Raw genomic sequence first — 27,209 nt, forward strand, 5'->3', positions numbered from 1 at the left:
TTTGGAATCCAAAGCACCAAGTACCAATTTTCGTATGTACGAGGTCTATGTGTACAGAAATGCATACGAAATTTCTCTCATTCTATAATTAGAACCCTGTGACCATGTTTCTTCCGGGCTCGATCACATATCAGCTCATAAAGTGGTGCGAAACACGCGCACAAGCTACGAATTCCTTGCAGCTGACAGTAGCATTCGTATTTCCTCACCATTATGGCTGTGAACGAGGCTGGGCTTTATGATACATGTAATGATATTTTGTCATATGTGTAAAAGCACTTTATAATATACACTGAAGTGCTGTTATGAGAATTGCAAAATACTGGTTTCATTGTGTAAGAATTGTTTTCAGTAAACACATGAAACTGCATATGTTTTAATTTTTCAGATGTAAATTAGCATTTCCTGAAAAGTCGTGAAACGCAACGACGTGATCTTGTGGTATATAACAAGGTGTTGAACTGCATTAACTGTTTAATGGGAAAATACTAAGATAGCGAATCCCTCCAAGTTTAACCTGTATGAGGCAGTGGCGTATTGACAATGAAAATCGTTACGAGAAACTAAATTGATGCGTTTATTTTCGAAGAAAACAACCGTTACAACGCTTGTGTGTGTATTTGGTTGGCAGAAAATAATTTGCTTGCTATAAGATTGTCCAGGCATCCCTTTAAAGTGTGACAATTTTTGAAAAATATTAAAGCAAAGCGAGTTATTTCAATAATATTTACATATCTGGTTTGCTATATATCGGAAACGTACCAGAGACAGAGTTGTGTTTTCATTTACTTATTACTCTAGAGACAATTTTCTATGATATATAAATTTACATCGAGGACTCGAATTAGTATAATTACACCCATGTAAACCAGTGCTGGTAATTTACTGTGTAGGGACAGTGCAGTGGTTGCGAGTTTCAATTCGCGGAAGTAACTCTAGGTTCAATTGTATCACAGTAATGTGTATAACAAGAGAATATTACATTGTTGACAACAGTTAATAAGTGTACTGGGTTACAAGATGGTTCTAATTTTCATAGTCTAGGGGATATAAATTCACATTATATCATGCATTCGTTCTGACTGACAAAATATGTATTCACTTCTCATACATCAACCCTTGTGGAAGGCGCTTATGCTTGATAGTATCATTCCATGTCTAGAGACATAGAACAGAGAGGTTGAAAAGTGTAACAAGATGACATGGAACTTATACTGAAAATGAACCAATAATAAATTTTAGCAGCAACGACTTAGAGCTCTATTTGTTAAAATATACCAAATTCATACGAAATGGTGTCGAAAATCAAATTCATTATTTTCTAATCGAACTGAGACTTAAAGGTATTACAGTCATATATTTACTGTCATCATGTAGCTTTTAGAACGGAGTATAAGACGTACTCTATTTGAGAAATGTCCTACAATGTAAAATACCACAGTACTATAAAAACAAATATTACTTTTAGTGAATCTTCAAGGCAAATGATCGGAGTTATCAAATATACATGTACTCCTTAATTTGTTATGTGTAGCTTTAGAAAACAAAAATGTTGGGTTGATTTTGCCTATCTTTACATCATTACTTTCCTATTAAGTTTTGTCGGTGTGTATGTCAGCCAAGCTCTCAAGTTTCGAAATCGTCGGCGTAAAAAGGTGAAACGCGCCTTGTCACAGGCAAATAGCCTTGCTATGTATCTCAGTAGCATTTGGACACTGCTTAGTCGTATCGCAAAATCTGCCAAATGATGATGCATTTCAATCAATGAAACTTTTGTCTTCAAACGACGTGATTTTGCAGCTTAGAATAGCCTCCACTGAAGCATTTTAGCAGAGTAACCAGAGCTCGCTTTAACAAACATACTTTTGCGTGTTTTCTCAAATTTTTATCGAGGGCGTGCTCGAGTTCTTTCCAGAATTTCTCTTCTTCCTTGATTGACCCATTTTCCGGCCACTGGATGTATGTGATAAATTTGACGATGCGGTTGATCACTTGGGAATGGTTTGCCTGGTCAATGTTCCCTTTGACGATTGGAATGAGTTTCTGTCTTCTGTTGATCCAGTTGTCAAGGGCGATTCTGGCTTCATGTTCACACATGCCACTCTCCAGGAAATTCGGAGAAATCACCAACATTGAGGTACGGCTGACATCAAAGGAGTCTTCTATGTTGTCAAGAATAGCTGTTAAATGCGAAGGAGAAAACAATAAGAATAATGAATAAAAAACGTTTGACAATTAAAGAAACACAAAAAGTACTGGTAACAGTAATCTGGTTTAAAGTTTGCAAGTTTGTTCAAAACATGAAAAATGCTCCTATCTAATAATTCAATAACATCGACATAACAGTTTTCCTTTTATCATGGTTGAGGTAAAAGGTTACATAAAACTATTTTGATACAAATATGCATTTCTCTACTTCAACACGAAAATTCAGTAAAATCTCGATCGGATTCGAACTCACAAAGTTGCCATCTATTAACCCAGTGAATATATCAACAGTCAAAACCGCTTAGCTTAATCCCAAACTCTGAAAAGGTGATTCGATAACTGGGCTAAATTGCTGCAATTTTCTGACCACCACCGCGCCTCACATCGTATAACTCATAAGGCATCTGCTCATGCGTATTCGCTAATCGTACATAGCACAAACTTAAACAACACAATTAATACATCGCTAGATTGGGCTTCAGATAACCTGAGGGACAAGCCTGCCTGGCGCCAACCAGCAAAACTTAACGCATGCGCAGGGTATAAAATTTAGCACAATTCCTGATCGAATTTGCACATGCCATTGCCAATTTACGGCACACTATTCACCAAGTAATGAATGACATCTGCAGTCAAATGCGCTTGGCTAAATCCCCACAAATCATCATCGTTGGAGATGTAATGAATTTACATATCTCAAATAGTCATCTTCCGTACTTTTTCCAGCTGTAAAATTTCGATGATGCAACAAAAGTCTGTAGTTCCCAGTCTTTTCAAGATGCTGTATAATGGCTTCGGCGAAGTCTTCATCCCTGCTGCTGAACACAACAAAGGCGTCGTATTCCCTGTCATCTGTAAAAAATTAGCCTTGACAATAAGTTTCCTCGGATACTGTACGTTCTGATTACTTTGTCGTCAGTGTGTCGTTAGTCAACATGAGGAAGTTTTCGGTAATCATAGTTCATCGATCAATTGATTGACTGCTCGATTGATCGATCGATCGATAGTTTGATCTATTGATCCCAAATAGCCCGAGGAACAATTGTCTTTCTGAAGGGCATGTCGCTATGGTCGCGTTTCCAAGTCCCTATTCTCTGACTGTGAGCTAACTAACAATGCGATACACTTGTTTCAAATTTACCATCCTTCGAAGGTGAGTCCAAACCCTACCCGCCATGCATTTGTACTTCAGCTTGGTAGGGGTAGGCTGGCAGTTTTTCCTGTCACCTCACTAGCAAAGAGGTTGTCCCCTCACCCATCCAAGGGTTTTACTGACTTCTTTTACAGTCTGAGAGTAACTAAACCGAACAGACGGTGAAAAAGAAAGCCCGCAGACCACACAAGCATGATATCCTGCCCCCTCATTGGATATGCCATTATACATTATAATCTGATTTGTATTGACTTTACACCATCAACAGTCGAGAAACCTGACATTATCGCTCCACGAACATCGTGGGTTACATAGCTTACTCTGTTGACAGATCATATAGGAGATTCATCTCACCGACAGAAAACGTCTTCAAGAAGATGTGCTAAAGATACAGACCAAAAGACGCCTATAATAATGTAACATGTAATTACCAATAAGTAAGCTACCTTCCGCCAAATAGGAAAGTAATGCGATTCCAAATTGCACATAACTGTAACTTCATTATTCTTAATCGTTGGTGCGGTGCAGTGCAGTGTAGGTGCGTGGCTTTCAATGTGCTGCTACAAAAATCAATATTAATCATATCTTACCATCATAATGATCAATATCCATATCAGTCGACATTAATAGGTACAATTGTAGCCTGTAGCGGTATCCAAGATAGAAAAATAATGGAAGGAGAAGAAGCAAACACGCAGTAGTTACCCCAATAATGAGACCTACGGGCAACTTGCTTGGATCTGTACGATGAGGAAAATAAGAGAAAATGTAACAGTTAACAACTAAAGTCATGTATAAGTATACTTTTACCCAAACGGGTGTACAAGCATGGTTGCAGGCAGGTAGGTACGCATATCGATAGATACATTGATATATACTTGATCATATAATCACAACATGCTCATTTCATGTCACCATTCACCAGAACACGTCACGTGATGAGAAAACAGTTACGTCTAGTCGCTAATTTTTCGAAATAGTGACGTCATATGGTGTTTTTTTCAAATTGTGTTTACCCTAGGGGAATCTTCTTTGATAAAGTGACAACAGCTTAGAATCGTTTGCAGCTTGAAACAATAACGGGTGATTGCAGAATAATGACCGCCCAGGATGAGCGACAAGCCTCTAACTAAATCCAAAACATATTTCATTCCAACTGCGCAGCAATTTAAAGCAATCTTGCAGCACGCTATAGGGAGACAGCAAGAAACTGTATTTGATACATTGCATAGAAATATTGAAAAAAATATCAACAGTTGCAGCTTCTGTCCCGTTACAAGGTCTGCTTGTTGTTGTTGCAATGAAAATTCAAATATATTCATAGATTATTTTTTCAAAATAAAGGTCATGAAATGCATCAAAATGGTTCTAGAATTTGTTCAATTATTACTAACGTTTGAACCTTTTGATGACATTAACATGTTATTCAGTTATCATTGAATTACCTATCCAACTATGGAATCTGAAAATGTAAAAAATAAGAACTAAAACATTTTCTGGTCTCCCGCCGTATACGCTGAACAAAACTTTCAGGTCCCCCTCTACTACCCCCCCCCAAAGAATTGTGAAGTCCCCCTGAATTTCTCTTGCCCGACCCCTCTCAGTATTTGTGAATGCAGTTTTATTGCCAAAGAAAAACCAAGGATGTTACACGGTATACTTTGAACTGTTTTGCCTATGTTTGTGAAGGAATTTGCACTATTGTTGCTACTGTGGAAAATCACTTTGTATGAATCAGTATAATGTATTGTTGCAGTGCCTATACATCAAAGCGCTTTAAAACAATTGCATAGAACAGCATGAGCATGTGATGTCTCAAAAAACACCCATAATCTAGGCTTTATTCAGGCTGTAGCACCCGTTTATCCCCCCTCAAGTCCCTTGTTACCTAAACTGTTACGACATAACAGCAATAAACTGCTTCAGCATCGTTATACAACTAGGTTTTGACAGGTCAATTCGTACAAACACTCGCTGCAACTCGTGCACGTATGTTGTAAACTGGTCTAAATCTCATTGTATACCCATAACTAAGCGGCATTTAATGACTAAACATATTGACACATGCAAAGATACATAGAACCGTATATGGATACATACACAGATGGATGATAGATATACATACATACATACATACATACATACATACATACATACATACATACATACATACATACATACATACATACATACATACATACATACATACATACATACATACATACATACATACATAAATACATACATGCATGCATGCATGCATTCATACATACATACATACATACATACATACATACATACATAAATACATCATGCATGCATCAGCATGCATGCATACATACATACATACATACATACATACATACATACATACATACATACATACATACATGCATGCATGCATGCATGCATGCATGCATGCATGCATACATGCATGCATGCAGGCAGGCAGGCAGGCAGGCAGGCAGGCATGTAGGCAGGCATGTAGGCAGACAGGCATACAGAGAGACAGACAGGTATACAGAGAGACAGACATACATACATGCGTACATACATAAGTACGTACATATATACAATAAAAAGGTTACATACTCATGACTCTTATTCTAAACCTGCAATGGACAGTATTGTTGGCCAAGTCCGTGGCTGTGTATTGGACAAATGTTGTCCCTATGACGAAAATAGTGCCTGGTGCATGATTGCTGTATAAAGTGACGTTTTCTGAGTTGTCCTTCACCGTGGGTTCTAGCCACGTCACATTGGTTTTTGTCTCTCCATTCGTGACAACTTTTGTTATTTCTTCAGGACATCCTTTTAACGTGGGTGGAATTGTGTCTACGAATCCGAAAGTCAAGGCGAAGGATTTCAATTTCTGTTAGTAATACCTATCCTTGAGACGAACAGATTGCCAGATATTTATTTGTAAGTCAACAAACTTAGATGGAATCTTCCCTTGGAAATAAGGGGTTCAAATTCTGAGCAAAACGATTGAGGGACTCATTGCAAAACTCAAATAGCAGCTATGTAGACTCCCTCTCACAAAAAAGTTCTCAGTTTGCATGAAAAAGTATGTGTCCATTTCCAAAAGCAAATTCCAAAAGGGAACAAAACGTCAAGCGTTGGGAGGAGGGAGGGAGTGGTTCTTCTCAAAGATAAGTATGTATTGCTTCTGATTTTCTAAAAGATAAGTATTCCTAACACAAATGAAGTCTTTGAAAGCATTTTCTATTTCTATCGCACAACACTGATCTTTAAGTAAGACGGATACCCAAATCAGAGTCCAAATATCAATAGAGCTGGAAATGACAACAAACAATTGGAATCTGTGTTGACATAGATCAATTTTGTACCAACGCAAAGCTTGCCTCCCTACTACTGTGATGACAAAGCAGTTTCTCATAACAGTTTCAAGGGGTTCAAGTTTGAACCTAAGTTGTGACCTTGTCAATGTACTGCTTTACCAAGGAAACAAATGACAATTTGCAGAACAGCTCATTCTCTGGTCTGTCAACATGAGTTGAAGAGGCTGTAAGAGGGTCCTTTAAAGTCGCCTCTGGCTTAGTGGGTACACATTACTCAGACATTTCTGAGCTGTAGTCGCTATGCAACTTGCCTGTAAATCAGCCTTCGTCCACATACTAGATGCTCGGGACGAAGATAAAACAGGCAAAGGAGATGAGGAGGGAACCAAAAAGGTCATCCTACATTCGAGACATCATTAAAGTTAAAACTAACTCCTTGTACAGAAGAAGCGTAGTATCAGAAAAATAGTTGCTTACAGAAGTAACATGCTGCCAACCCAGAGAAAATGCTAGAAAATGCTACAAGTACTATCTTCTGACACCAACAGAACAGGAGAAGATGAAGCTAACCCTGAAACTTTCCTATGGAAAATAAGAGTCTCCAAACTGGTTTAAAGCCATGCTTAGTGGCAAGGAAATTCAAAAAAATTATAATTTACATGCAACCTAAAGACAATGAGACAATAGGCTGACATCCGTTGCAAAAAAAAAATAATCACGATCCATTAAAAGAAAAACAGCTCGAAAACCGCACTGAAGAACTAAAAAAAAGCAGTGACATACATAGGAAAAGTAATGAGGACTTTTCTGTACAAGAAAGCTTAGTAGCAAAATTCCTGGAGTTCATTCACAACAAGAAACCTCTAAGAAGAATGGCTACATACAACAGAAATTGTTCTGTAGAGTGATACAAAGAGTCAGCTGTTTTTTAAAAAGGAGTCCCTACGCACTTGTTCACGAAATTGTTACCCCTTATTTAAAGGAAAGGTTCAAGCTAGGTTCATTAATTTACATAATATTATGTATACCTGGCAATCCGTGTTTGTCAAAGGTCGACAGTATTACGTATTAGAAACATAAGTGCACTTCTGTTCGTAATGTTAATAGTTTGTGTGAACTAACATTTCCCGAGGAAAATAAGAATTAACGACAAGATTTGCAAATGTGAAAGGTCGCTAGCTAACATTTTATAGTGTCAATCAAAGGCATATTCCAAGATAAAAAAGTCGCCTGCTTTTAAACAAAACTAACTATTGTTTGAAACTGTACCTATATGACAGTGTCTCCCAGTCCAGCCAGAAGTGCACAAACAACCATAGAATCGGTCACAGGAAGTAGATGAACCAGCTTCACAGTCACATGACATATTACACTTTTGTCCATAAAGATTTTCAGGACACTCTGTTACATAAAAAGAGGTAGACGAATTTAATCGTTCAGAGATTCACATCACCATAATTTTGTAAACCTAGCATAACATAAATCATACTCTCCTTATCCGTCATTATTCAAGAAAGCCAAATAGCACAACTACAAGCGCTGTAGTTTTCTTGTAATTTGAGATTCGTTGCAAAATATCGATAGGAGAATATTCCGTGAGTAATGTACTGCTTTGAAAACACCAGCGCTATTTTGCACGAATCAAACGTGCATGTTTGTCTGAAGAGGTTTCATCATAAGACTACATACATAACGTATTTTCAAAATCATGAACTTAAGCTACACTTATGCAGCTCGAACTTATGTAGCTACACTTATGTAGCTGGAACTTAAGCTACACTTACGTAGATCGGTTATTGAACCAATCTATTTTGAGATTGGGGATTTGGCCGAGCGGTTTTGTCTCTGACTTCTCCACTAGGTGACTTGGTACCGTACGTTGTGAGTTCGAACCCGATTGAAACCACCGTATTATGTACAAATGAAGTCAACATTAACGAGAACGGCGGAACCAGGTTCTACATAAAAACAACAACAATAGACGAAAAAGTAGCTCGATTGGCTAGATTCAAGATGTGCGAAGGAAATCTAACAAAATAATTGTTTGCCTTTGCATTCCAAATATAGAATGTACACCATAGTGCTTTTTACTGTTCCTAATTTACAATAATTTGTAGTTTTATGATAGTCAATTTAGTAGTCCTGGGGGGGGGGAGACAAACCCTTGCTATCGACGTGGTAAGGCCCTGTGACTGCAGATTTTAAGATACAGAGTGTCACCACAGCAGGAAAAAAAGGTCGTGGTCAGAATGCTTGCAGTTCCAAATAGCAAAAAATAAATTCCAGAAAAAAATAGCAAGAAATTCCTTGCCGTAGAAGAAAAAGTAGAGAAGGAATTGGACCAACTGAAGTGTGGGGTGTTTTGTCCTAAGTAAGACATGGTAAAATGGGTAACACCGATTGTACCAGATGCAATGAATTCAGGTGCAGTACGCGTATATTTGAAGACTACAGTCAACCCAGTACTGGAGGTAGATCGTTACCAACTACCACTACCAAGTATTGAAGATACCTTTGCAGACCAAGCAGGTGCAAAACAATTGATCTGCATCATTATGCATCACGCCTATCATCTGATGGAGATGGATTAATTCTCAAAAAAGTATCTCACCATCAATACAGAAAAGGGGTTATACTGATGCTTTTGATTAACATTAGGCATTACCTCCGCACTTGTAATATGACAATGGTCCATGAATCAGGTACCGCAAGGAGCTATCGCGCTAAGTGCATCATAGATGACATGATCATCAAATGAGGAACTGACAACATTTATATCAGTCAATATTCAAGAAGCATTGAAACTTGGAGAACTGTGAATTCTTCAAAGATGAAACCGCATTCTGTTCTCATTTTATTGACATACACGAGCTTCACATAGCAAAAGAGCACATGAAAGCCGTGACTGATGCAACAAACCAAAACGATGTCAGCCAAGTTCGCTCTTTTCTGGAGCGGAATTGATAAATTGATAATTACTATCACGATAAAAATTTCTCCCGGATCAAGCAACTATTTTGCATCTACTGAACGAAAACGGATTTGCAGAGAAATCTGTAAAATCTTAAGAACCAAAATCCGTCATGAAGGGATAAAATAGAATAGTACAGAAGAAAGTAGAAAGACACTTGATGTCTATATAGAACAACATAATATTCTACCATTGGAGAAACCCCATCAACGTTATTCTTTAGCAGACGAATTTCTCCTGAAATCAGATCTAATCAAAATGTGCAAAAAAAAACAAGTAGCAACGAGACAGACTGCACATGATAGTCTACTTGACAATAGGAAAGAGTTTATGTCATTCAGAAGCAACAGCGAAAATGTAAAGTGGATACCAAAAGTAGTCACTGAGAAAGAAGAACCTGTATCATTCAAAGTTAAGACAGCTCTGAATGACATTGTATGATGTCATGTCGATCAACTTGATCGACCTCAGGTTCCCATCACAATAGACTACAACACGGACATTCTTGGACAAATCCTCCTGCTGCTGTCACCAACCCCATTGTATCAGGGGAAATGAAATAACTGAATGCATCGAAAACATTGGATGGCACGGCATCAGCAGGAATGACACCGGGAAGAGCTACAGTGAAGATGGATCCAGCAGCGATTGTTCCGTCACCATCCAAATCGATAAAAGGGGGACATCCCTTAAGTTATAGAAAACTTCAAGATCAGTACTTTCCAAATTTGATATATTTTACTGTCACAACGCTAGAATAATTCATCCAATCAATCAGGCATGCGAGTAGTCATGTTCAAATTCTATTCTGGTATATTACATTGCATTGTATCTTAAAAATGACGTATAGGTCACTCTTATAATAATGATAATGAAGGTAAGTTCTTAGTTTAACCAGTTGCGTGTTTCGTGGTCTTGTCGAAAAGTACACAAAAATACAAGAGAATTATGTTATACATACTTGTGATGATGTTTACTGAAGCATTGTATATGTTACCATCTTGATCTTTTGCTTCACATGTATAGATCCCTGCCATATCATCAGTAATTCCTCTGATGCTTTGAAGGGCTGAGATTCTAGGGAAAACATAAGATAAATGCAGCACAAAGAAAACTCAACTGATGTACCAGAGAATGAGTGTTATTGATATACAGAACAGGCAATAATTAATTAAATAAATGGATTAGACAAGGCACGAATGATTGAAAACAATAACTGAAAGGCATCAAATACTAAGAAAAAGGCCCCATCAATATGGATTTGTAGTATAATCGAAGTTTTTGACTCTGCAACAAAGCTTCAAGGTGAAAACCCAAATAAAGGTATATTACAGACGGATAATATACTTTTGTAAATCAAGTTGGGAAATGGTGCTCGTTTTTGTAATGACTGGTATTTGTAAAAAAATATATAACAATCATAAAAAGCTGAATTTGTATGTGTCATCTGACAGTTTCTTTCAGAGGGATTGAATAAACAGTAGGGTATGAAGTAAACAGTGAAATTAACGATTTGATTAAACAAACTTTGAAGTTTTTGAATTCGTAAATGTTAATTTCAAAATAGTGACTTGAAACCTTTGGAACAGAAAGTTTTCTAAATGAGGGACATTTGTAACAATGCGTCAGCAGAACAATCTCCGTGATACAATGGCATTCGGACAGATCCACAAGGATTGAGAATCTGGCGATGGTTATAATACACATAGTGAAAAGAATGCCAGCCGTAACATTTAGGTAAAGTGAATATATCTGCCATAGATCTTTTTAATTGCTCCATATATATATATATATATATATATATATATATATATATATATATATATATATATATATATATATATATATATATATATATATATATATATATATATATATATATATATATATATATATATATCGCACAAGCATAAATACCCAACGGTCTGATACCTTATGAAGTATCCCATCTTGGTAACTTTCGAGTAACTGTGATTAAAATACTCGCCATTGAAAGACCATAAAATCATTTTCTTCCACTCATCATTCTTCTCTGGCAATTTAATATTCTTAGTCGTACACTTAAAAAACAGCATCACAGCATATTCAATTTCTTCTTTTTCTTTTGAGAAATTTCAACTATCGGTTTGGCTAAATTAGAATATCAACAACAATAATGACACCTGATTACTAATAATAAAACGATTATAACGAATATATATACGGATAGTTTTCAATCGGATTCGAACCCACAACACACGGCATATATATATATATATATATATATATATATATATATATATATATATATATATATATATCTCGAAGTATACAGATGTCGTCGTGGGAAATTACTTTGCTCGACGCGGAGAGCAGAGCGTTATAAATAGTAAAACAGCTTTTCGGAGATACAAAGATTGCATCGCTTGCTTTTGTTAAAGTAGCTCGATGCTTTGTCAATAATTAACCACGAATGTCAAAGACTTGGTCCTTGCTTTTTAAGTTCCATACAAAACTTTGACAATTCTGTACTATTTTTGTATTTCTCGTTACGGAACGATTGCATGTGGTTAGTGAAGCGCGTCTTGAAGGTGTTATCAGTGAGACCGATGTAAACCTTCTCCGTGTTGTCCTCCGTTGATACTTTGGCCTTGTAAACCACACCTTTGACTTGACAGTTACCCTTCAAGGGGCATGTAGATTTGTCCCGGCAATTACAATCAGCTGGTTGACCCTTACGCTGATCTCCGGTGATTACCCTTTTATCATGCGATTTGATTATACTTGCCATATTCTTTATACAGCTGTAACTCACTTTAATTGATTGTGTTCCATTTGAAGATCTTGTGAAGTTTAGACCACTTTGGACAGTGTTTGTCATCGAATTTGAATACATTTCTTGCCGATATTACTTTCCATATTCTTGCTTAAAAGGTGGTTGGTGTGACGTTTCCTGTTATTGGTTCTCCTCGCTGATTGGTTGGTCTAGACTTATTCATTTTGTTCGGTGTATCCGCTCGTCTTCAGCGCCGTATTGTAGTGGCTTTTGTATTTACCAAAGTTTCCCTTATATCTGGATATTGTTGAGAGACGTTTGCTTATTGCGTCATGTATGTGTTTACTGCTTGTGGACATACATTGTTTGTGCGTTTGGTTTGCGATACGGATATAACTTGCCGTCATTCACATTAAATGTCACATCCAAGAAGTTTGTTATTTTCCGGTATGGCTCAATTGTGATCTTAAGGTCAATGTCACGAAACACCTTTATGATTTCCTTTTTGATCTTCTCTACCTTGCTGGCCGTGGTATTCTTGAGTAAACCAAGCCCGTCATCCCGGTATAAGCCGATTGGATCTTTATTATTCTTCTTGACAAGTGTGCTAAGGATATACAGACCAACCAGCTCGCATATATATATATATATATATAATATATATATATATATATATATATATATATATATATATAATATATATATATATATATATATATATATATATATATATATATATATATATATATATATAATCATGTATTCACCGGATTGGCATCATGCAGTTAATGGGGTGTATACAATACATGTATTTGCTGCACATAAAACAACAACCCTTTCTTTGAATCTAAGGTCTGTATTGAGTAAAATAATGATATGGCAATGAAATTCATGGTAGTTTAACGGTAAGAATTCATGATACAACGTAAAAAACTGTTAGCTACAAACAATAATCCCGTGCATGAAATGGTAGCACACACATCGTGGATCAGCTTGCAGCATGCAGCAAAGCAATATGGCGGTCATTGTGGACTATTCTATTATATTGAGCAGGGGCCACAGAAGGTTAACAATGGAATGTTACAGAAATAAAAGTACAAGGACAAAATTTAGTTTTGCCTGCCGTTCCAGTAAATGAATGTCGATGTCACATCATTTTAGCATCTTTAATGATTTTTTGCTCTTCAAGGAAATTGTAAACGCTACATAATTTACAACACTATGCTTATGCTTACACACCAAGCCTAATAAATAGTATCTCCATTACAGCTCTTCATTGGCTCAAACTATAGGAAAGTGCACTAAAGTCCGCCCCCAGGTGTCTTTTCTCAGGACAAGATTCTTCTTGCTATGGTTTATTTTATTTTAATACGTTTAACTATGATATATATTGCCAATAACGATTTATACTTAGTACCAACCTTTTTGCAGCTTTGGTGTCTTTGTCTTATGTTAGCGCTGGTTTTTATAACGAGTTCTTTTTTCGTATTTGTCCTTTGACAATCTTTAGCGAAGTTTTGTCACTGTGTTGCATCTATTATCTGACCAGTTTGATTGCCTAATTCGCCAAGCAAGCAAGGGTAGTAATTTAGTCTATTATCTGATGAGTTTGTGTGCCTAATTTGCCAAAATAAGCAAGGGTAAATTACTAATCTGTGGACGCTATCACCAGATTATCACCGGATTAACTCTGACAAAGTCAACAACGAGTGCACCAGCAAGTTATAACAGGAGGAAGGGCCGACATTCTCAAAAGCCGTGTCCAAAGAAACCTATTTTATAATAATCACTCCCCAATTTTACGAACGCCAACAGTTTTCTGACATGTTCAAATTGGGACAGACCAATTTATGACTTCGCCGGTTGCTTCTTTGAGCTGTAGAACACTAATCAAAGCCGTGGAGTCAGTGTCCCGATGTGGTCCGTCAGACCGGAAGCCGGAACTAGAAACCTTTGACCTTGAGAGAGTTGAATTAAAGCCCACATGATCGACAAGAGTAAACAAAATCCCCAAGATACTTTGGGATGTGCGATTCGAAAGTCAAGCTCATCGGTGTTTATAAACACGGACATGACAATCTATGTGCTTTTGACGACAGCCGGTCATCGTTTGAGGGAAGAAACTCACCGCTTGTTGCATAAAAGCTGACTAGTCGGCAAAAGTATTTTCATGCCTAATATCCTCATTGGTTTCAAGACGAGATGTTTTGTAAAACTGCGAAGACACATTGGAAGCACAGTAATACTCAACCAGGTTGATCTATACGTTGGGGAGATATTGATTCCACAGTCTTTACGAACGAAAACGGGAATGTTTAGGTCATAGCAAAGACGATAAATCTGTCAGCTGAATAAAACGAATGTTTTAGACATCATATGTTAGTTTTGAACATGCGTGCAACCCTGCGTAACAATGTAATAACTATCTACAAACAAAACCTTTTGGACATATCTTTTTATGTCAACGTTTGGACACGCTTTAAAAATGCATGATATAGCATACTGTATGTCTGACTGTCGGGGAAACACTTCTTGCGCCGCTGTCGGACTCAGTCGCGCGATCGCGGTGTCTTTCCCTCGCACGTTCGCTTTCCCAAAAATGTGTTTTTTGTATAAAAACCCCAGCTTTACAGTGAAGGATGTTAGACTTCGAAGTTTATGCAATCCATCATCATCTAGCCACTGGCTCGCCTTTATATACGGGACTGTGCTCGGAGTTCAATACAATTTGACGAAGGGTTCTTCGATTGAGAAACTGTATCACACAGATGTGTACATCGGACACAAATGCGAATGCACTGTTTTTTTTCGCCCGCGTCGGACCTAGTCGCTGTCTTTCCCTTGCACGTCAGCTTTCCCGACAATGTGTTTTTGTATAAAAACAACTTTACAGTCTAGGATGTGAACCCTCGAAGTTACTAATACACTTGTCGATTTGATATGCGAAGACACACTGATGACCAGTTATTTATTAGGGAGCTTTCAGTAATTACAGGGGGTGGCCGGGGTAATTTGGGCGAGTGTCACTTTTTAGAAAACAGTTCAAGGGGGAGGGTCACTTTTTATAAACCTATCTTGGGGGAGGGTCACTTTTGACAGAAACTGATTTTATGGCCAAAACTTTGATTGTCCGTGTGATATTTCCTGAATAGGAAATCACCAACAAAATACGTAAACATTATCCACAAGTTTCACAAGCAAAGAAGATGCAGTGGTATCCTACATTAAACACCTTGAACAGTTAAAACTGATAAAAGACAAGAGACAAAAACATATGCAACAGGTGGAAAAGTGTATATCAATTATCAAATGTACATAAATGCAAAGATATTGTCAGTTTTATATTTGAAAAAAAATTGTGCATAGTTCTCTCATAGACCACCATGTACAGTAAATCAACTTTTCAGTGAAATTCCAAAATCAAATTTCTTGCACAACCATGGACTTATAACCACTCTAGTTTAATCAAAAACATTAATATAAATAATCAAGCGCACATACATGCACAGATTTACCTAGTTGTGTATTGGAAAAAAATTATTCATAGTTTCATCATAGACCCCCATGCATAGTGAATCAACATTTCGGTGAAATTCCAAAATCAAATTTCTTGCACAACCATGGACTGGGAGGTCCTCTTTTCCGACCTGTTCGTTTACAAATGAATATTCAAGTTTGTTTTGCCTCCTGATTGTTTATGAATACATAATATAAAGTGTCCACTAGTTTTGCGGAGCACATCTGGACACGGCTTTTGAGAGTTTCTCCCCTTCCTTTAGTTATACCTTGCTGGCGCGTTCGTTGTTGACTTTGTCAAAGTTAATCCGGTGATAATCTGGTGACAGCGTCCACAGATTAGTAATTTACCTTGCTTACTTTAGCAAATTAGGCACTCAAACTCTTCAGACTAAATTACTACCCTTGCTTGCTTTGGGGAATTAGGCAATCAAACTAGTAAGATAATAGACGCAACACAGTGACAAAACTTCGCTTAAGATTGTCAAAGGACAAATACGAAAAAAGAACTCGTTACAAAACCAGCTCTAACATAAGACAAAGACACCAAAGCTGCAAAGAAAGGTTGGTAGTATAAATCTTTATTGGCAATATATATCATAGTCAAACGTATTAAAATAAAATAAACCATAGCAAGAAGAACCTTGTCCTGAGAAAAGACACCCCACCCCTGGGGACGGACTCTGGTGCAATTACCTAATAGATACTCAAACATAGACCAAACGACCTTGAAAGTGTCAATGTGTGGTCAGCAACATCAGCTGTTTTTCGTAAATGTGCAGGCCAAGGTTCTTCTAAATCTTCGGTTCGTCAGTCAGCAACAACTTCGTATTAGTGATCGTTGAAGTCATGAGTTGAGACTTGTTGGCTTTGTGAAGTTAAAGGTGCCCTTCTAAATCCCAGTTCTTGCATTAGCGAATGTGAATAGCCCATTAACAGTTTGTCATTTTTTGTTTTACATTGAATATTTCATCAAGTTACTAATATATATATTAGATAAATCTGATAATTGAGTGGGGGCTTTAACTACGGAGGGTCTTATACAAGGATGTATAGCACTTTTGAAAATCCTCTAAAAATGGGGGGTCTTATACTCGAGCAGGATCTTACAATCTAACGAATACGGTATATATATATATATATATATATATATATATATATATATATATATATATATGTTATGCGTCTGAGGTTCAATATCGCATCAAAGCTAAATAGACTACTACTATTGCGAGTATTCACCAGTTTACATACTATGAATTCGTTTCTTATAGTCAGCAAGGCTGGCTACACTTGTCGGATGGTGGTGTAAGACTGATTAAATTTAAGGCACGAGCTTGCATATGACACGTTGAAAGAAGTACATACGTGTGTGAATACATGAGTTATTAAATAGTTCAGCTCTAGTTATTCGTAGAAAGAGAAAACATATGATATTATATCACATGACGTGTTTGGCATGCGTACATTGAAGAAAGGGTCCTCTCTCCTGATACCCATCCTAAATGGTAATATTGATTTCAAGAAATGTCGCATGCATACCAGCGATTCGGGAGAAATATTAAAGAGAGACCTACCGAACACAACGCAATCCTTTAAACAACATACTTGCAATAAAGATATTAAATACTTGCTATATGGATACACTTGTATACACAACACTTAAAATGCATATTTCAAAAGTTTAAAAGAGACCTACTGTTAAATATAGCTACCTAATAAATAGATAGAAGTAGAAAGAGCTTACGGATGTCACAGGCAGGTCCCAACCATCCACGTTTACACTTACATGCACCATTAAAAACATGACAAACTGCATCATTTTCGCAAATGCAGTGCTTTTCACATTTCTCGCCATACGTCCCCTTTGGACAACCTTTGAAATAAAACATTAAAAAACTATTTAACTGTTGTTAATACACAGTTTTATTTAGTAATGGTCCGTACGTTAGTAAAACCTACTTCTTCTTCGTGTAAACTCAATGTCAAGATGAAACTTCTACTAGTACTAGCCAATAGTATATCTATAACACTTTTAAGACGACCTAGGTTTACCAACTATATTAATGGCGTCTTTCGTTTGTTGTAAGTGTGTTCTTTTGGAGTATCGATTTAACTTATAGCGGACAACATATACCAGACTAACACGTGGTATTCAAAACTGGATTAAGTGGAGATCACATGAGGTCGACGATATTTTTTAGATTATACCTTACCTACGTACTCTATCATGAAGTCGACAGACTTCTCTGGTTCATTTTCAACATGTAATGCCCCATGAAAATTTGAATTTGAAGGTAATCTGGTGTCGAGGTTTTTGACCACTATTTTGAGCAATGCTAGCGGGCCTTCATAGCCATCGTAATCGACGCCATTGAACCACGCCTCTTCAAACAAAGAATCTGCCGGAAATTCTTCCTGTTCCATGCATTTAATGTCACAGTATACATACAAAGGAAAAGAGGGTGATTCAATTAAAGTATCAAATTATAAAATATAAATTTTAGGAGAAGAATGAATGTGAAGATTTTACTGCTGCCTACCTCTGGTATTGAGATATCTTTGCGATTAATCAGGCACTATTTTGGGTTTAATGTAAAGTTGCAGCAAATGATCAAAACTTCACATTCTAAATGTCCCCCTTTATTGTACTTCCGTAACCTGTTGAGGTAAACAGATGAAACGATATGACACAGTTTACTTACTAGTGAAAGGTTATTTGTCTACACTTACATGACCGAATAATGATTTACTTACGATGGAAATATCTAACCAGATATGAACTGAAAATGCTCACGTGTTTCATACAGTTATGTGTAAATTTGAACCTTTGCCACATGTTTGCAACTTCATTGAAAGTATTATGATCAACATAATGAACAATAATCACCACTGATTAATTCTCAAAGGTCATGAAGTATACAAATATGTAATTAGCTGAAATAAAAATATTAAAGTTCTTTGACTGCTGTCATTTATATAGCAAGTGTAATTACCGTTGGCCAAGTCCTTCAAGCCATATATGCCGAGCTGTGAAAGCTCATTAGATATGCAAATTGTAAATTAGCTGACATGAAATGTGAAATGACTTTCGATATTGTTTTAACCAGGTATAATCATCAATGTTGTCATGTTTTGCCAACTTTGATCAAGTAAATCCCAGTATATATCCCTAATAAGCAAAGTTCATTAAATATGTAAATTAGGAATTGACTTAAGTAAAATGCTTAATGATTGTCAATAATGTTGTATCATGGTATCTGCAATATATGTAGCAAGTTTTGTCAACTTTGGTCAAGTCAATTCAGATATATATCTCTAATTAGGAAAGTTCATTAACATGCAAATTAGGAATTTGCTGAAGAGAAAATGATTAATGACTTTCAATAATATTGTATTACAGTGTCTGAAATGTACATAGCAAGTTACATCAATTTTGATCAAGTCAATTCAGATGAATATCCCTAAGTATGAAAATTCATTTAATATGCAAATTAGGAATTGGCTGAAGTAAAAATAGCGTCAATGACACTGTAGCTCCCATCCTGGACTATTTAGTGTTTGTTCTCGTTCAGATATTTGAACATGTGTGAAAGGGATAAAGTGCATGAAGTGAAAATACTTAAATGAAATGTACTGGAGACAGTGAAATATGTTTAATGTAATTATTCAGAATATAAAATGGAAAAAATACAGAATTAGATATATCGAATACTGTGATACAACCATTAACTCAACAAGTCATTTACAATGACATAGTCCCCACTTGTAATAGGAGTACTAGTCTTGATAGGGCAGGAAAATGTGGTCATTAAGAAGTATCATTGGAGTGTATATGTTGAGATCTATGGGCACATAGGTCTATGTCGTTGTTCCCAATTTGAAACACATGAGGCATGTCTAAGTTACGGTTCTAAATCGGAAAAAAGATCAGACCTCTAGCAGTATTGGCCAGCCAAGAAATACATATGCGCATTATAAATGAGGTACAAGATGTGACATCTTAAGGTCTAATATCCTATCAAAATTGGAGGGTATAGAACTTGTGGTTACTGAAATATGCATATATATGTATGATCAAGGTCAAAGGTCATCAAGGTCACATGACATTTTCAAAAAAAATATATTCCTAATTAATCCCTATATGCCAAAAAATCAGATCTCTAGCTCTATTCGCTTGCCCAGAATTAGATGTGTACATAATTAATGAGGTAAAGCGTGTGTTGTCATAAGGTCTCCCATCCTACTAAATACAAAGGACATAGCACTTGTGGTTACTTATTTATTGACATAAACATATATTTTAGGTAAAAGGTCATCGAGGTCACATGACATTTGGTCAAAAAAATTTCTCTCCTATAGTTATCCCTATATACCAAAAATCAGACATCCAGCTCTATTGGCTCACTCAGAATGAGATATGCGCATAATTATTGAGGTACAGTATGTGGCGTCATAACGTGTCCCATCATACCAAACATGAAGGGTGTAGCACTTGTGGTTACCGAGTTATGGAAAAATATGTATATTGGAGGTCAAAGGTCACCGAGGTCACGTGACATTTTGTCAAAAAAATTGTATTGCTAAGTTATCCCTATATACCAAAAATCAGACCTCTAGCTCTATTGGCTCGCTCAAAATTAGATATGCGCATAATTAATGAGGTACAATGTGGCGTCATAAGGTGTTTCATCATACCATACATGAAGGCTGTAGCACTTGTGATTACTGAGTTATGGACAAATATGTATATTTGAGGTCAAAGGTCACCGAGGTCACGTGACATTTTGTCAAAAAAATTGTATTGCTAAGTTATCCCTATATACCAAAATCAGACCTCTAGCTCTATTGGCTCGCTCAGAATGAGATATGCGCATAATTAATGAGGTACAATATGTGGCGTCATAAGCTGTCCCATCATACCATACATGAAGGCTGTAGCACTTGTGGTTACTGAGTTATGGACAAATATGTATATTTGAGGTCAAAGGTCACCGAGGTCACGAGACATTTTGTTAAAAAAAATTGTATTGCTAAGTTATCCCTATATACCAAAAATCAGACCTCTAGCTCTATTGGCTCGCTCAAAATTAGATATGCGCATAATTAATGAGGTACAATATGTGGCGTCATAAGGTGTTTCATCATACCATACATGAAGGCTGTAGCACTTGTGGTTACTGAGTTATGGACAAATATGTATATTTGAGGTCAAAGGTCACCGAGGTCACGTGACATTTTGTCAAAAAAATTGTATTGCTAAGTTATCCCTATATACCAAAATCAGACCTCTAGCTCTATTGGCGCGCTCAAAATTAGATATGCGCATAATTAATGAGGTACAATATGTGGCGTCATAAGCTGTCCCATCATACCATACATGAAGGCTGTAGCACTTGTGGTTACTGAGTTATGGACAAATATGTATATTTAACCCCTTGACTACCAAGGCCAATGTATTCCTACATACCAGGCCCCTTATGTAAATATTGATAAAATCTGGGTGTGGTCATTGCATGAACACTGCTTAGAGTAAAAATTAAGTAAGTACCTATAAACCATATATTTTCTGAATCAGCATGAAATTTCCACTTTTTCATACATAAATTTTGTATTTCCAGGTCACGTGACTGATCACATGACACGTCATGTGACCAGAGTTGGCAAAGAATATGAATATTTGAAGCAACAGGAGGTGTTTTGCATCCATAAAATGATGCAAATTTGAATACAGTTGCAATTTTCATGGCATTGTCTATACATATATGTAATAATAACTGCCCTTTACTTTATTTATAGATGTATCTATTTAAGATTTTTCTCACAAAAGGCAGAGTAAATGAACCATAAACATCAGCATCAGACATGATTCTGTATTTGAAAATCAACACATTTTATATTTGTAAACACCTGCTTTAAGTCTTCCTTGCAGAAACATGCATCTAAAATGGTTATGATTTATCAAAAAATATTTCACAATATTTAAAAATATATTTAGGGAACAACATATCACATGACCAAACACATGACCAGTCATGTAACCAGTCATATTGATAATATGGCTGCTATAAAATTTCCCTGGTTCATAGTAAAACACTGTATTTCCTCTAGTTTCATTCACGATTATTGCTGTTAATAGAACATATTTACATATAAATCATTTGTTTTCAATAAATAAACATTTCATTTCATTAAAAAAAACCCAATAAACATCTTCGCGATCGTCCGTACTTCTGAAAACTGTAAACAATCAGCGCGACGCTTCAGTGATCAGCCTGACCTTTCAGGGTCGAGGTCATGGGTCACGACATTTGCTTCCGGATTTTGGCCATATTCGGACGTACGGGGGCGCAATCACATTCAGGCCAGATCGGAATACATCAATCTTAGTTGCGCTGCGTGCAGGCGCCGAAATTACGGATTTTTAGCGACAAAAACAAAGCAAATACGCCTATTTAACTGTGCCGGATATTTCCGGCACTCAAGGTATATGGTAATTCAATATGGCGCCGGAAATATCCGGCGCCATAGGTAGTCAAGGGGTTAAGGTCAAGGTCACCGAGGTCACGTGACATTTTGTCAAAAAAATTGTATTGCTAAGTTATCCCTATATACCAAAAATCAGACCTCTAGCTCTATTGGCTGGCTCAGAATTAGATATGCGCATAATTAATGAGGTACAGGATGTGGTGTCATAAGGTCTCCCATCATACCAAATATGAAGGGTGTAGCACTTGGGGTTACTTAGTTATGGCCATATATGTATATTTGAGGTCAAAGGTCATTGGGGTCACATGACATTTTGTCAAAAAAATTGTATTGCTAAGTTATACCTATATACCAAAAATCAGACCTCTAGCTCTATTTGCTGGCTAAGAATTAGATATGCACATAATTAATAAGGTACAGGATGTGATGTCATAAGGTCTCCCATCATACCAAATATGAAGGGTGTAGCACTTGTGGTTACTGAGTTATGGACATATACTCATATTTAAGGTCAAAGGTCATCGAGATCACATGACATTTTGTCAAAAAATTTGTATTGCTAAGTTATCCCTATATACTGATTTTCACTTTGTTTAGTGTGATTAGATATTATTTTAGCTGAAAAAAGGGTCCAGGGAAAGTAAGGAAAATCCAGTATTCCACATGCAGTGTAACAATTGGCTGAAAATATAAAATTTCTTTCAGTCTCTAGAATCCGAAACCGAATCCGAAACCGAATCCGAAACCGAGTCTAATTTCAGCATCGTCTAGCCAGAGTGTAACGTGGGGATAGAGCCCTCAAACCACAGATACCGGCTTCCCATAGACTACCATGTATCAGAAAAATTAAAACTGTGATAACTTCATTAATATGCAAGCCACGCTCACCAAAACCTTTTCAGTTCTAGCCATTTGAATTCTGAAGATGTCTACCAAATTTGACTGAAATACGTTCAGCCGTTTTTGAGAAAATGGACCAACAGACAGACAGACAGACAGACAGACAGACACACAGACAGACAGACAGACAGACATCGCTACGACATATGCCCACGTGTGTGAACACGTGAGCAAAAAATGGTGTATAGGAAGGCCAACGCCATAAGTTCCAGTAAGCGTTGTCTTGCGACATATTGCCAGCGAAACAACAATACAAACCATATGGCAAGTTTAATCATTTCAGCTGAATATCACAGCTTGTGGGTTTTTAACACAAAAAATTATAACCTTTTACCTTCCCCTATTACGGATATTATTCTGTCGATGCATCGTCGTATCCAATATAAATGTGCCTCCGATAGAAGCATTTCAGTTTAATTGATTGCCAGTACTTTTGATAATGAATATGAAAGAAATGGAACAAATTTGGGGAACAATATATATATTTGTAGGACCGTATCTTGAATTCCACACTTCATTCAATGTCTATGGAATTACTTAATCAGACGTACTAAGTTGGCTTTTCATGATTCTCCAATAATACTTGATACGTACGAATCATTCTTAAAAGTCAATACTATAAGTGTGCGGCACGATTTTGCGAGAGGTCTTGAAGGGCAGGAGGATTATTAGGCGCCTTCGACTTAAGGGTTCTATTGACGACAAGATATTTCTGATGGTTATTAACATCTGTGGATCAGAAATTTGTACACCCATGGGGATTCTTTTTGATAGATAAGCTTACATGACTGATCAAGTTCAATGTAGCTTGATTATTTAATCATTGTTTTTAAGGATGTGGGTGCCGTACGTTGTGAGTTCGAATCAGATCGAGAATTTACTGAATTTTCTGCAATGGTTGGATTGTACTGAAGGTGGACAGAATTGTCCCGAAGGCTGTTTGAGGCTAAGATTACAGTATAAACAATGGACGTCATTAATTGCCATCTGTACATAACTGGGGAGATTTTTAGAATTTAGTTCCATAAGTTGAGTTTCCGTTATATCTTGAATACATTTTTCAATGCATGCAAATCTTATAAGAAGGTAAACCGTTGATCAATTCTCGCTCAGACCACAAGGTGAGTTCTGTCACATATATTATCTGTCATAAGATATATGGACAATTGATTCATCGTCATATACCAAAGCTTGCACACCTAACAATGGAAATTGGGTCTGCAAATGCGATATATAGTCATATATTACCCACAAATTCTTGTTCTGCCACTGAATGCCAGTACTTCTTGCAGAGCCATATAATTGCAAACCCATACATAACATTTGCGATCCTATCAACCATGCAATGATATGTATGTCAGACATGAGTAATTCAATCTCGACGAAAAAACGTACCGTTTCTAGGTAAAAGCTGTAATTAATTTCCATGCTTCCTAAGGTGTCCACTGTTACCTTGAAATTAGAGCTCTTCAGATCAAGGTTTATGAGCCGATAAGACTCCCGAATGGGAAAAAATAATGTCGCCATACCTGCAAAATTAAAGTATTTATTCAATAAATGTGCGTTTGTGGCTTAGGGATCTGATGTGTTGACAATTAAAATTTTTCACAGTTATCAAAAGCACGATTCCGAAATTGTGTACTTAAGCAATGGTGCAACTTCCTTTAATGGTTGCATCTATCCTTTTATTCATTGGTTGACATGTTCGGTTTACGCTTAGGGCTAAGAACTATATTTCACTTAAACTTGTGGCGCAAAGTTATTGAATTAGTATTTCTTTGTAAGTGACTATGAAAGCAGAGAACGACTACTAGAATTTAATAATAGTCCATGCTGCGCTCTCCTAACACCTGAAAATCGATATCATGAACAATGATGTTGGCGATAATCTTAACAGCATTATGTGTGCTAATGGCCATGTGAGGGATGAATTTATTTTTAACGAGCTGAAAGTGGTATGAATGGAGCTTATCGGACATAGACATCTTTTTGTATTGAATGCTTGTAACTGCGGGAATCAGTAGTGTTAGGGTTAGGGATAATTTTCATAGCTGAAGACTCCAAAGAATGTCCTTCTGGTTCGTTTAGAAACGTCTGTGTCACATATTAATCCTCACTCATACCTTGAAACTAAAGTCTCACAGATTTTTGAAATAGCAATTTATTTTAAATATGCAAATAAGTAGTGTTAAATAAACACAACAACGAGCTTGAATGAGATGAACTCAATTTGTTTTTTTTCTGATAAATTTACTCTTCACACTCACTAAATGTGAAGAGATTGTATCGTTCAATCAAGTGTTGTTCAAATTAAAGCCGTGCTTTCATTGCTTACATTTCTCATTGTCGATGTCCCCTTTAAAACTTTTACCGGTATGCTCTGCTGCCATATCGTTCGTTGACAATTTCGAAGGCCCAAAGTAGACTACAACCGGTGTGTGCTATGGAATAATAATAATTATTACATATGTACCACAGATTACTTGCATCGAAGCGCGCGCGTACTACCGGTATTTGCACTGCAGTGCAATACCAAAAACATTATGCCATTCCTTTATGTTAATGAGTATTTACCAATTTTGACCCGGAACTATTTTTGTTTGTAAACACAAAAATGTCGTCTACAAGATTTCATTTCACTTTGGTTCGATGCTAGTTATAGTAAAATGCATGGCATTACCGATTAAAAACTACGACAAAGAAAATTGTCTGTACTTATTATAGTGTGAGGATGATTTTTATTATCCGGAAGAGCAGTTTGTTTGTCAGCGAAGCAAAAACATTGACAACTGGCGACGTCTGTTTCTAGCCATGGATACACGGTGGCCGCCGTACCACGCCACGGCGGCCATCATACATCGAAACACACGTAACTGCGGACGCAGCGGAGCCAATTAAACAGTTAACATTTTCAGAGACGTTTTTGCCAGTAGTTTTCTCACCGGACATTCCCTGTTTACAATAGAAAGTCACCTTTGCATGCAGTTTACTCTGTGCTTGTGAGTCCTACACGCTAATGATAACAGTGATCGCTGTGCAAGGTAGCCCCGGGAAGGTAGCCTAAACACTGAAATTTGATCGTTCGACAAGTTACGTTTGCCGTATCTTACTCTTAAATTTCCCGTAAAAATCTTCGAACTGTTATTTGTATCGATCATTTAGAAGAATTTCAAGCTCAAAATGTGAAAAAATCAAAAGCGTTCCATATTCAAAGTTCTCTTCGTTTGGCTATCTGTGGCTACGTATGTATGTGTGAGCGATCGCAAGCAGAGTTCGAGCCCTCCAACGTTCCTCTTACGTCATCCTTGATAAACAAGTAAACAATAGTTTAGCCAATCAAAATAGAGGGTGTGGCGGCGCTGACCAAAAATTAAAGCTGATTCGATGCCTCATTACAGTGATGTCAATGTTATATAACTCCGCAGGGTCGCCCTGAAGCTTTGACAGACAAGTAGTACGCACGACTAATCGTCGATTCTCTCGATAAATGATGCAAATAAAAGACAGAACATATGTAATAATAACAGAACCCCATGGCCGGTGAGTGCAAGCGCGCCGTACTAGCGGTATTTGCACTTGTGCTGCGGTGTATTCGGCTGTCCTTTCACTCCGCTTCGCTCGTGAAAGGACTGCCGCCGAATACACCGCAGCACTCGTGCAAATACAGCTAGTACGGCACGCTTGCACTCACCGCCATGGGGTTGTGTCATATTATTATTGTTATATAAAGAATAACATGATAATCATAACCCGAATAATATTATAAAGGGCTCGGCCCTTGGTGTCGCGCCAGGGGTTTTAAGATTAGAAATTTTATTTCCGCCTGAAGATGCGCAGTCGACACTTACATTGTCAATAACACTATTGATTCCAGTTAAGTGTAAGAAAGAATAAAATAATTAATTGTTACTTGCT

At 36.9% G+C, this 27,209-nt stretch overlaps 1 protein-coding gene and 1 long non-coding RNA gene across 3 annotated transcripts; both read right to left on the reverse strand.

The window, feature by feature from the left end:
- Window positions 1-1,727: 1,727 nt before the first annotated feature.
- Window positions 1,728-11,723, reverse strand: LOC139145103 (uncharacterized). The gene is made up of 7 exons (XM_070716053.1): window positions 11,552-11,723; window positions 10,596-10,711; window positions 7,933-8,064; window positions 5,954-6,196; window positions 3,952-4,101; window positions 2,926-3,060; window positions 1,728-2,180 (listed from the first exon to the last, which is right to left on the reverse strand). Exons 1-7 carry the CDS (start codon window positions 11,707-11,709, stop codon window positions 1,780-1,782), a joined length of 1,335 nt encoding a protein of 444 aa, XP_070572154.1. The 5' UTR covers window positions 11,710-11,723; the 3' UTR covers window positions 1,728-1,779.
- A 5,372-nt stretch (window positions 11,724-17,095) lies between these two features.
- On the reverse strand, window positions 17,096-25,733 carry LOC139145105 (uncharacterized). Of its 2 annotated transcripts, none has more exons than XR_011554894.1 (3): window positions 25,630-25,733; window positions 24,690-24,823; window positions 17,096-17,781 (listed from the first exon to the last, which is right to left on the reverse strand). It is a non-coding gene; the product is annotated as an uncharacterized lncRNA (long non-coding RNA). The 2 variants fall into 2 exon arrangements; XR_011554893.1 differs by lacking the exon at window positions 17,096-17,781 and adding an exon at window positions 18,234-18,323.
- Between the last annotated feature and the right edge of the window lie 1,476 nt (window positions 25,734-27,209).

Source organism: Ptychodera flava, chromosome 12, assembly GCF_041260155.1.
Source record: "Ptychodera flava strain L36383 chromosome 12, AS_Pfla_20210202, whole genome shotgun sequence".
NCBI classification, from domain to species: Eukaryota; Metazoa; Hemichordata; class Enteropneusta; family Ptychoderidae; genus Ptychodera; species Ptychodera flava.

Excerpts from the sequence above, each read along its gene's own strand:
- LOC139145103 (XM_070716053.1), bottom strand. The coding sequence starts at position 11,709 with ATGCTGTTTTTTAAGTGTACGACTAAGAATATTAAATTGCCAGAGAAG. Across the intron at positions 8,065-10,595 it reads TTCAGTAAACATCATCACAA|AGTGTCCTGAAAATCTTTAT; the intron begins GTATGTATAACA and ends TTTATGTAACAG. Across the intron at positions 6,197-7,932 it reads TGGGAGACACTGTCATATAG|ACACAATTCCACCCACGTTA; the intron begins GTACAGTTTCAA and ends TCGGATTCGTAG.